Consider the following 12,623-nt stretch of genomic DNA (forward strand, 5'->3'; position numbering starts at 1 on the left):
TAACCAAATGAAATTAAAATCTATATTTAAAAATCGATTCTTCTTCAGAAATCCATAAACCTATTTTATAAATGAAGTTGTTTCATTTTAAATATGTATAGAAACAAACATTATTCCTACCAGTTGCTAGCGCTACATCCCATGCAGTTTTGATTCCTAAAAAGACTGCTCTACCCAGAGGTCAAAGGTCAAACCCCCTTTCCACTCATCATCTTTTTAGAAGGTGTCGTGTTGTAACATTAAATTTCAAAAATAAATAAATAATAAATTAACCAAATATGTACTATAGAGTGTTAAAAAGCTTTAGACGGGTTTTTTAAAAACAAAAAAAAGAAATCATGCATTTTGCTAAACCCACTGGTATTCTGGTTCACAGTATTCTTGTTGGTCATCTTATGTATTCAGTGAAATTGTGCTAATGTCTTAAAAGGACTGAGATTTACTGATTCGAGGCTGTTAAATGTTAATATGTTGCTTCACGTTGGCGGAGATAACAAGAGAGAATTCGCAAACCTGAAATGCCACTAATGCAACAGGAAGAAGTACATTATTAACCTTTTCTTTCAGGGCACATTACAGAACAGTTTTGCAAAGTGCTTTACAAGATAAATAAACTTGTTATAAATCAGTGAGAAATATCTTACTGGATGCAACACTATAATTATTGTGAAAACTTGCTTTAGGCTGTGCTTGAGCAATGCACAACAGAGGCTGCATCTGTTTCTGTGGAAAAAACTCAATGCAACTCATTTGATTTCTGTTTAAAATGTCACACATGCATGCACGTTTTTCCCAGTCTCAATCAAACTGTTTTTTCCCTCTTTTTTATTTATACATTTATTTTTAGGTTTCTCCAAACTGTGACAAGGTTTTGGTGAATGGCAAAGAAATGCGTGGTCGGCAGTCTTTGACCATCAAGTTCTCATACCTGCACCTATCTGCTCAGCTTCAGCTCACCGTCTGGGTGCCCAAGCTACCGCTTCAGATAGATCTGTCAGATACTGAGCTCAGCCAGGTCAAGGGCTGGAGGGTGCCAATCATCACTAACAAGAGGTAATTTGCCTGTCTGACCTTGAGGGAATGAGGGAGTGTAACACACGGTAGAAGGTGTAGGCATTAGCATAATTTTGTCAAAATGTAGAGCATTTTACGTGCACCATTTTCATTTATGCTACAAAGACTTTTTTTTCTTTGGTAAGAAACACAATGTAAGACTATTCAGAAGGGAAGCACAAACACCTGCAATTGCTGTTAGAATCGAGCAGTGAACTGTGAGGAACTGCTAGTTTTTGAAGTCACAAAAATTTATGGTACAGGCATTCGTTGAGTTGTATTTCCTACTCGTCTCTGAGAAAATTTATTTTGTAAGTTGCAGACTGACAATATTGTTTATTCCTACCAGTGTTACAAAGCACATAACAGGATGTTAAAAATGGAAATTGAGTGTTTCTTGCCAAAACTTACATTGGCATTAATGACTATATTGGACGTTTTCATCGTTTACATAGCTTTTAATGATTCTAAGTATCATTATGCTTTTGTGCTTCTATCTTTGATTGTGTATTTGTATGACAGGTATGTGTGTTTGTGTGTTTTATTCCCATTTCTCATCTTGCCACCCTTCCATTTTGTTCTGCTGGGCCTATTTTTCAATTTTGGCAATTTCTGCTCACGCAGCCACCAAGCCGTGTGCACAAACACACCTCCATCTCCCCAAACCACTATCTGACAGAGTGAAACACAAGCACTATTAGGTAGAGACATTCACACAGACACATGTGCAACTGGGGCACTGGGTAATGGAAAGAAAATTTCTATAATATTACCTGAGTTTCATAGGTACTGTAAAGATATAAGACACAGATGCAGTCCTCTGTGTGTATATTCTTGTGTGATTATATGATCCTACGTGTACCTGTATATGGTCAATGATAGATTTCACAGAGGCAGGCAAAGGAGAAAGAATGTGTTTATTTGCGTCCTTCTGAGATAAAAATACATTTTCATTTAGAGACGAATTGAGACAAGTTGCCTTCTTGTTTTTTAGTATTGAAAAATTAGTACATTCATAGTATATTTTATATTTCTTATGTTTTATTTCATTAGATTAGATCTGATTTAATTAATGACTACTGTATTTTTCTATATTCTGCAAAAGAAATAAATAATTAAGAAGAAAGACATGCAGCTGTCTTAGCGGTGCTGAAAGTCTATTTATTAGTACTATTATAGTGATTTTTACATATGTTGTTCCATTTCATTTTTTCTGAAAGTATCAAGACCCTCTTATAATGTAAACGATTTTTGATGATGTTTATAACGTTACAAAGAATCTATAGTTTGGATCTACTGCTTCGGAAAAAATTGCCCAACAGATAGTATTACACAAGAATAGAAAATTGACCAGTTACGTTTAAAATATTTTGACCATCCTAGTCTTATTACAAGTGCTTAATGTTCAAGTACAGTGTTTAAATGTGTTAAATGTAGATTAGAGACTCAAGTGTCCTTTATTTGGCTTAAAGTGTAACCTGAAGATGAGATTATTCAGTACATCAGCTGGAGCTGAGAGGAGAGAGGAAAGGGGACATTTAATTACTGGATAATCTCACCATCCCTTCATTTTATTTCTTTCTTCCTTATTTATCTCTTTTCTTTTCAGACCCACCAGAGACAGTGAAGATGATGAGGACGACGACAGAAAGGGCAAAGGCTGCACCCTACAGGTATCATTTGATTGTAAATCAGGATTGTTTATGAGTGATCACAACTCTTTTAAAGGCAGTTTAATCTGAATAATATCTGCCTAAACACTGAGTTATTGATACTGAGTTGTACTTCTGTGCCATGTTTTTGTTTAATCACAAGCATTGAAGTAAGAGTCTGTTGTGCACTTTAGCATCAGAGTCTGAATTTGGCCTTGTTCTAACCTTTCAGTACCAGTATGCTTTGGTGCGGGTCCTCACTCATTTTGTCGCAGAACCGTCTGACCCAGGTGGAGAGATGGTTTACATGCTGGGTGCTGACTGGCAAGTTGATATCACTCATTTGGTCTTGGACCAATTAAAGGTGGGTATACACAAATGCTCACAAACAGTACCCTTCTATTCACTTGCAGATCATGGCTTCTTCACAAAGGAATAGTTTAACATTTTGGGATATAAATTATTTGCTCACAGCTATGGGCAGTGACACTTTCTAATAAGTACTTGTAAGGTGGCTTAATATATAGACAGTGCACAACATACATCCTGATTTTTTGCATTTACAGATGAACTGTGTGAACAACTATAGCACCTACAGGGGCTTCTCTGCCATGGAAACCCATGGCATGAAGCTCCCAACACACGCTTTTTATGCTGATGTTAAGAAGGTTGCGACCTCTGCAGTTACTGAGTCAGCAGAGCTTTTACACACTATGCATCTCAGCACTCAGAAGCCCCACTCTGTAATTTTACATGGTCTGCCACTTTGTACCTGAGCTGCCACTTGGTAATAATATCACTTACAGTTGATTGTGGTATATCTAGGAGGACAGAAATTTCACAAATTGACTTGGTACAGCAGTAAATTGTATCAGAGTATCACACTGGAATGGGACTGAAAACACCTGAATTCAAAAATTAAGAGAAGCACCCAATAGTATATTAATATTGTAATTCTTTCTAAACAATAAATAATGTATCCTTTGACTGCCTCCTGTTTCTGTATTCTGCAGATAGAAGAGCCTCGCATTGCCAGATTAATAGATGGACGAATCGTAATCGGGCGGGACCTGGGACACACCAATATACAGGTATTCTATAGGTATAGGTATAGGTCTCTTCCCCTTCAATTGTAACTAAGCTGGTTGATATTATAAGCTCTAACACCAAAAGAACCCTTTCTGCTTACTGAAGTCTATATTCATCCCTATAGTAAAGTTAAGAAACTGACTGCAGTGGGTCATTTCCTCATCATACAGTATTTGAGTATATATAGAAAAAAAAAAGAAATTCCACAAGCAATGTATTCACTGCTTTTTACAAAGTCCAGAAAAAGACAGTTGAAAGAACTCATTATGTCAAGCGCGGTGTAATTTGGCACTTCACATTACAGCCATAAGTACTCCGGTGATGTAAACACTATCCCCGTTCCTCATATATAAGCCTCCCCTGCTAGCTTGTTATACAATTAGCCACAATTAAATGTTGAATTTGGCCCTGACATCTCAGCGTGATGTTCACAAATTATACACATATACACACTGAACACAGTTGTGCACTTTCTGCATTCCAATGAGCCTGGCCATTATAACTCAGTGTGACAGTGGAGGATAGTTCTGTGGCTTATTCTGTTATTTACTTATGCACGGTTATGTAGCAGAACTAAAGCAAAACCACCAAATGTTTCGCAGTCCTCATCAGTGTCATCTTATATGTTTTTCTGTTCTCTCTTGCATACATCACATATATAGACATTATGTATTTTTATGGTCGCATTCATTACTTTGTTGAAGAGTATGTTTCACATCCGTTAACAAGTAAATGAAAAATGGTTGGAGTGAAGTTCAGTGCACAAGTGGCATGATTTTTGGTAACAGCTAGGTGTGTGTTAGCAGGGGACGCACGCGCACACACACACAAACACACACACACAAACACACACATATACAGCTGTGGACCGTTTGAGAGCCAGGAGAGAGAATTTACTGAGAATTCCCACTGAGATGCCAGAGTCGACAGGCATCATTTGATAGTTTGACATTTCAATTTTAGCCCCCAGCTCTGTCTTCCTGACTCTCGCTTCTTCCTCTTTTTCCCGTCTCTCTTTCCTTTCTATCCCCAGTCTCTCTTTCTCACCTTGTTATTCTCTGCCGGTCTTGAGGAGCAATCCCAGAGCCGTCAGTCATTGCATTTTGTTACCTTGCTGAGGGTGGGATTAAGTTTGACGCCCTGACACATTTGCTGCGAGATTGTCTTTGTACACCAATCAGATCTGCCTGTCCTCCTGTCGCTGGGCGAAGTAGTACACTACAACATGGGCCCCCTAATCTCTATCAGTGTCTGTCTGCTGTTCCCCCTGTTCATCTGTACCCCAATCTTTTTCATGCTCCTTCTTTCTGCCCCTTTCACTTACTGTCCTCCTCTATTTGTCATTGTCCCTCTCCTTCTGACACCTACTCTATTTATTTTTCCCTTGCTTGCTTGCCATCTTACTTACACTGTCCCTTTTTCTTTTCATCCACTCTGTTTTCATTTGAGTTGTCTTTAGTTCTGGCCTTGTTGTCTTAGTTGAATGCTGACACACTGGGGCACAGCTGGAATGCAGACGGGAACACAGTCTGTGTGCATTTGTGCGTAGATGTGTTTTCGTTACTTAGCGCGTGCTTCGCTGTGTGATGACAGCAGCAGAGTTTCCCTGCGTTTTCTTTACACATGCAATACCAGCACCATCAGCTTTTACAGATCCATGTTTGTCTGTATGTATTTGCATGTGTGTCTAAGACATGCTGTGCAGATTGCAGAAATGAATCAATGATGATCAGTCTGTGTGTGTTAACCTCCTAACTACTCCAAGTTTATGTGGCACAATGCACTGCTCTTGCACTGACAATGTTAAAATTTCACCTTTAGGAAATATTCACTCAGACAGCAAAAAAGCTATTTTATGCATTTCTGTTGTACAATGTTTTTTACTGTTTGTTCTACAAAAACTGTACTTACTAATGTCCAATTACTTTCACAGCGAATCACAAAAAAATAGAAAAAGTATGATTTCCTTGGGGAAAAAAGAAGCTTTTCTTAAACCTCATTTATTCAGCAAACTTTTTAAAGTTAAAAAATGTTGGTGTTTTTTTTTGGATTTGAGTTTTTAGAAATGCCTTCCTTTTATGTCCTGGTAACCAAAGAAATTAAATTCAGTTTAGTGTTTAGTTAATGCTTCAAAATTGCTGCTGAATAAAGGCATTACCAAGATGACAGCTGAGTAGCAGGTACTTATCAGCAAACATTTAAACAGCTGTAATCTCAACGTATTTTCTTGACATTTAGACTTGGTTGAAAAAATATTTGGCATCTGTTGGATGTCTTTCAAGAACATCCTTGGACTTTCTATTTACTTAACAGTTAAAAGAAATTAAATACTCTTGCTTTCAAAAAAATACGATTCTTAAAGTCATTTGGTTTAGGAGAGGCAACGGCTCAGTCCACACAAGACATTTCCTCACAAAGCAAATAAGAGAGAATGTCCAAAATGACGTGAATGTGTTTTTTATATGTGAAAACAGATGTGTGTCCAGAAATAGTAGTCTGTGTACATGTAGTGAACACTATGAGTCTGAGTCTGTGTGTCTGAGTAAACCACTGTTTTACATTGAAACAGCAACATTTGTTCATTTTTGGGCACTTTTGACAAAATAAATAACATCATTTCTTGTAGAATGATTTTCCTATAAGTCACAACATAACCTTGTTCCTGTTATTTATATACTTTTCTAAACTATGAGACCAAAACTCATATTTCGTTGTTTTTAACATCTAGCTTGCCAGGATAGGTGATTTAAACTTGAACTTAAATATGTTTTTGTATTGTCTTTTGTTTCAGGTTCTGTCCCCCTTGTCTGACTCGATACTGGCAGAGAAGACTGTAACTGTATTAGATGACAAGGTAAATATTGCTTTATTATATATATTCTTGAGTCCAATTTAGCAGATTAAAGGTTCTACCAGAGGCCAATATTAAGATTAATTACATCTGAAAGCAAACAACAACCAAAGTTCCTCACAGAGTAAGTAAACACGTGTTTATTAGGGCTGCACCTGTACATAATGAACTCAAATTATGCATATTTATTAAATAATGCAGCATCAGACCATGGCACGGCATACAAAGAGTGTTGTGATTTACTTAAAGTGTAAACTGTATTATTACTTATAGCATGTTTAATGTCTAAATAATGTCTGATACAAAAGTTGTATGCTTGTAGATTCACTTTTATTTTTATAATTATGCTATATTAATGTATCTGTCTTCCATTATTGATCTAAAGAGTTCCAAATGTGCTGAATCTACCTCGTTTTAAAGTGACTGACTTTACATTTTAGGATCATCATCAGAATAACAAACCTTTAAAAGGGGACAAAAACTACAACTTGAACTTTTTTAATATTGCTTCTGTGAATGACTAACACATACATTGTTTTTTTGTTTGTTTTTTTACCTGCAGGTCACCATTTCTGACCTGGGAGTCCAGCTGGTTGCATCTTTGTCCCTTAGTTTGAGTCCAAGTCCTGTAAATTCTCAAGCCATACAGTTAACAACCACAGCTGCTGACCTGCTACATACACCTAAACAGGTAGGAGATCACTTTACGTCAAGTCTACATCTGCTAAAATTTTATGATCCTGTTATTCAGATTTACTTCTCAGCTCCAATAAGAATATGTGCCTAGATGAGTACCCAATTCAAGGTTGCATGAGGGGTGAGCATACCCCAGCTTTCATAGAGCCAGAGGCAGACACACTGAACATGGATGGATGAATTATATAAAAAGATTTTTGTTCTTACGAATATCTGTGATTTTACTCACACATTAAAACATTTCTGCAAGCCATCACATCCTCTCACTTTATCTAGTTTGGACATGTAGCCATGTGATTCACATGCAGACAACTCTCTGCCTTTAGGTTTTTATTACACAAGTGAAATGATGGCCACCATCTTTTCCTGTTCCTCTCTTCACAGTAATTCCCTAAAGGTTGTAATCATGGCTCTTAAATAGTAATTCTGCACTGCGAACATTATCTAGATGCTATCTCTCCCATAATCAGTTTCAAATTAGGGAAATGTAACTTCAAGGCTATAGCAATTACAACAGCAACCGATTACAACAGCCATTTCTTTTTTTAAATGAAACTTCAGGCCCTAAATACAATCCAGTAAAAGAAATTAAATCGCAACAATGATGCCCTCCTGGGTTTTAAATGCACCTTAGAACACACATGCATCAACACTACATATGAGTGGGCGGAGGGAGGTTTGGAGTCTTCACACACCCCCGTTCTCTGCGGCCCTCTGGAGCGGGGGGCTAGGAGGAGAAGTTGGACGTCCGACTGGGGTCTGGAATGTGGGGCCTCCCTGCTGCCGCGGAGTTGGGGCAATCTGCTTCTCCCCACCCCAGGGAAAAGGGTAACACCACCTGGGTCTGGGTGCAGTTTCCCCCTCCAGGGGCAAGGGTACCTAGACCTGGGGCTTAAAGTACGCTTGGGGAGTGTGATTGTGTTTACAGTGTCTCTCTTTGTCTGTCTCCACGTTGGGTGAGTGTTGAGTAATTGCATATGAGAGCATGAGGGTGGGAATGGATGTTTGTATCTGTGTGTGCCTGTATGTCTGTGTCTATATGTCAGGTTGGGTATCAGACGCCACCTCTCTGGGGACATCCCAGGTCCTCCAAGGTATGGAGGCCTATCCCCCCCACCACTTCCCCTACCAGTGGCAGACGCCCTCAGACATTGGTGTGTTGGTGGTTCTTTGTGTCCAGGGATGGGCGTCCAGGTACACACTGGCTCACTCCTTGGTGGCTGCTTATCGGGGCCTGGAGCCTGGGGCTCGCTCGGGCCTCTTCGGGGGTGGGGTGCCCTCGGCCTCTCGGCCTGGGGCTCGGTCACTCTGGCACAGCTGGCTGCCGGCGGAGCTCATGGGCATGTCACTGCAACCCCCCCTGGCTTCTGCTCCGCGGCTGCTGGGTGACCGCTCATCTGGGACTCTCCTCAGCTCTTTCTGGGATAGTGGCGCAGCTGACCCTCTGTTGGTCTTCCTTGGTCTCTTGTGTTCTGAGGGCCTCTGGATGTCTGGAGTTTTGATCTCCTCCATACCTGCTTCATGCCCTGGAGGACGGGGCTGTGGCTCCCCACACCCTCTAGCAGATCATTACATGAAGGAACCTTTTAAAAACAAGCGCGTTCATGCTCACAGGTGTACACACGGGTGCTCACACACACAAACTACACCCTTTTTGGCTCCTACCTCAAAGCACACTGTGCGCTGTCGATCTTACGTGCTGCACAATAATGTTTAATATTTAGTATTTACTGTTATATTCCCATATATCATCGTGATGTTGTTTATTCTAGTGCTCTCGTTTTCTTCTGCTTGTTTTCTTTTTTCATTCTCAACAGGTGAAATTAAAAAAGTATCTACTGTTATCTATTGTTTGCTAGTTTATTGTGATGGTGTTGTTTTTATTATGTTGCTCTTCGTTGTTTGTTTTCTCTTCTGGTTTTTTATCTCCATACAGGTGATCCAGGTGTTTTGTTTGTTTTTCTTTTTTTTTCTTCCCCCCTTTCTCACCGTCTCTTCTCCCCTCTATTTTTCTTTCTCTCCCTCTCTTTATTTCATTCTTTCTCCCTGTCCTATCCCCCAGTCATGTCTGTCCCGTCTTTAAAAAACGAAAATAAAATAATTACATAATTATAATAAAGGTCAATCAAATGGACCAATATGGCAAGGCCATGATAATCCACTTGGTAAAGTAAATCCACTTGACATCTTTCTTGGCCTTCAGACAACAATTCTGATGGCTAAAGATCCAAACGGGACAGGCAAAAAATAAATAAATCGCAACAATGAATTTGTCACCTGTGTTTACTAACACAGTGAAACTAAAATTGTTATAACGTTTAAAAATCTTTTTTTAACCCGTCTTCGTCTCCACTTTGATTCATTATATCATCACACATACCCGTTAACACAGTTATTACATGCACATATTTGTACTGTACCGTATTGCCAAGGTACCATTTACTTATTATTCTTGATTTTTTAATGACATTGCCAAAGTTTATTTTATACCATATGAAGTTATATAGAATATGTTAAGCTCTCTTCATACTTATTTTTGTTTGTTTGTTTTAAAATTGCCACAACATAAATACCACCATTTTTTTCCTGTTGTAATTGAACAGGAAAAAGACAAATCAGAGAAAAAAAGTGTTTCTGTCCACAAAACAGGTGTATAGGTTTTAGTTGTCAATACTGTGTATGAAATGTGTTTGGGAAGCGTAGCATTGCAAACTAACAATTATGAAGGTGGAAATGTAAAATTGCTAAAATCTAGTTTTAGCAATTAGATTTTAGCAATTTTTTTAAATTAATTTTTACTTTCTTTTTTTAAATTTTCTTAAGCTACTTTGAAAATCTAGTTAAAAATTTGTGTAAAAAAGGAACAAACTGAAAATTATTTGTGGTCAGCATTTGGACAAAATACATTTGTCATGGGTCTGCGGCGGCAGACCATGTGTTTCTTTTTAGCAGACCCAAATACAGACAATCGAGGCAGGGACAAGGTTGAACGAAAAACACGCTGTTTATTGAATGTGGAACACGAAAGTACAAAATAAGAGAAACCAAAACCAATAGCTAAAATAAACTGGAAAAACTGAACTAGAAGCAAAACACAGGGATAATGGAAAAAGGAACGCGGGAGAAGACGAACAGGCGGCCTCACACTGATCTAAGGGAGACAGAGGACTTAAATACACAGAAGGGCAATGAGGGAAGTGGAAACACATGGGAAACACAGCTGACACAAATGAACAAGATGCCACGGGGGAAGCAAAACTAGGCACACCGAACATGCAACACTATCAAGGCTATCAAAATAAAACAAAAACACTGAGACATATACTGACACATGAGCTTGGAAGGAAGAATGGCAGACGAGAGAAGGAGTGAGGGAACGAGAGAGAGAGGGGATGAGAGAGCACAAGAGAGAGAGACATGAAAGGCTGGGGAAACATGGAATGACACACAGGAAAGGGTGATGAGACATCGTGACAAGACAACATGAAAACTAAACATAGAAGCCCAAAATATAAAACTAAAATATTATACATAAAGAAATCACAAAACACCATTAATTCTAAAAGGCTGGGACAAATGACTACGACAACATTATGAAAATGCCATATACCAGTGAATAAGATTAAAAAGCTACACAGTTGGGTCTTTGACACTTTGTAATATCTAATATTAGCTTTCCAATGTTTTGTGCTTCTCCTGATAACATGTTTGAAATTACTGTGGTATTAGATCTGGATAACTACACTGGGCAAAACCTGCAGAAATGTATGGAAGGGGTTCCTAAATGGTTAAATGTCAGCGACATCTCTTGCACTTGATGATTTTACACTGCCCTAAAGATTTAGCAGGAGCATGCCACAGTCTTTTGAGCCTGTGAATGTGGACTTTGGGATTGGCCCACAGTCACTCACCTTTTAGAAAATACTCAGAGTCGAAGAGAGGTGTTCCATCAAGTAGTTCCCAAGCTTATACAATAGCATTTAACAATTTCAATGATGTTAAAGTGAACTAGAAAGCATATCTGTGTGGGTTCTAAATCATACACGTCATAGTAGTCTAAGGAGCTTGGACTTCTTTAAGTTTCCTGAAGATATTCCACCTCTAATCCAAGAAGCTTCTTCAGTTCTAAAACCAAATGGTGGACAGTCCCTAGTGGGAGTTGTCCCTTAAGAGGGTCACTGACCCACTATTGATCATTTCCCTCATCGCTTGGTGTGAAAAAAGGCGTGGGTCATTATTATTAGCAGAGGTTTTGGGTGAAACCATTGTGAGACCTTCCTCACCTTATCATGTGACCTATTGTGATCACCTGATGCAAGATGTGAGTGGGGGTGAGGCACTTGGGAAGGGATCTCAAAACTTCACTGTAGGTGGCAGACAGTTGGTGTCGTAAGCCACCACTTCTGTTCAAAGATGGTCAATCACAGTGGACATAGATGACCTCTTTCACTACTCACTTCGTTAAATAGAAAACTAAAATGCAGACACTTTTAGAATGGCAAGTTATAAAATATACATAAAATGTGAACTTTACCAAGGAGCCAACTTGAAACTTACAAGAGTCCAGTAAGTATAAAACTGTACGACATGGCCCATGATAGGAATGTACTGTGATAAACAAAAGCAAGATTGGGCGTTAACAAGACCAAAAAAAAGACAAACATAGGAAACATAATAGGAAACAGATCAGAAATCACAGAGACAGGCGAGGAAGTAAAAAAAAGCAAGGCACAAAAGAAGAAAGAGGGAACAGCAAAGACTCTTTGTTGATGTCAGTTATCTTTGCTTGAAATATCAGATGACAACATTCTTTCTATCTTGTGCAAAGAAAAAGTATCAGTGATAGATATTCTCTTTGATCTTCTTTAGTAAAAGGTCACAAGAGGTTCAACCAGTGTCATTAAAATACATTTTAATGAATGGATGAACTATTTAAAAGCTTCAATTGTAATTGTGCAGGGTTTTTTTTTCTCTTTTTCAGGAAGCCGGGATCAGTGCATGGATCCAGTACAGTGATGGTTCGGTGACACCATTGGATATATATGATTCAAAAGACTTCCTACTTTCAGCTGTCTCACTTGATGAAAATGTCATTTCTGTTACCAATCAGGTACTGGCTTCCTTTATATTTTCAGCAGTGTAAAGAAGTGACAGTTTTATACATTTGTAGATCGTGCTTTTTAGAGCAGAAAGCCCAAATTCAATTCAATTCAGTTCAGTTAAGGTTTCTTTATAGTTTGCAAAGTCATAACAAAAGCTGCCTAAACGCGTTTTAAACTGTA

General features: G+C 38.6%; 1 protein-coding gene across 1 annotated transcript in view; it reads left to right on the forward strand.

Moving 5' to 3' along the window:
- Positions 1–12,623, forward strand: part of si:dkey-215k6.1 (transmembrane protein 132C) — a 257,482-nt gene that overhangs the window by 239,349 nt on the left and 5,510 nt on the right. Inside the window, exons 7-13 of the mRNA XM_006790028.3 lie at positions 848–1,053; positions 2,663–2,726; positions 2,938–3,069; positions 3,719–3,796; positions 6,586–6,648; positions 7,208–7,336; positions 12,323–12,451. Of these exons, the coding sequence (XP_006790091.1) occupies positions 848–1,053; positions 2,663–2,726; positions 2,938–3,069; positions 3,719–3,796; positions 6,586–6,648; positions 7,208–7,336; positions 12,323–12,451 (801 nt within the window). The remainder of the gene's footprint in view (positions 1–847; positions 1,054–2,662; positions 2,727–2,937; positions 3,070–3,718; positions 3,797–6,585; positions 6,649–7,207; positions 7,337–12,322; positions 12,452–12,623) is intronic.

Source organism: Neolamprologus brichardi, chromosome 12, assembly GCF_056152115.1.
Source record: "Neolamprologus brichardi isolate AB-2024 chromosome 12, ASM5615211v1, whole genome shotgun sequence".
In the NCBI taxonomy this organism is placed as follows: Eukaryota; Metazoa; Chordata; class Actinopteri; order Cichliformes; family Cichlidae; genus Neolamprologus; species Neolamprologus brichardi.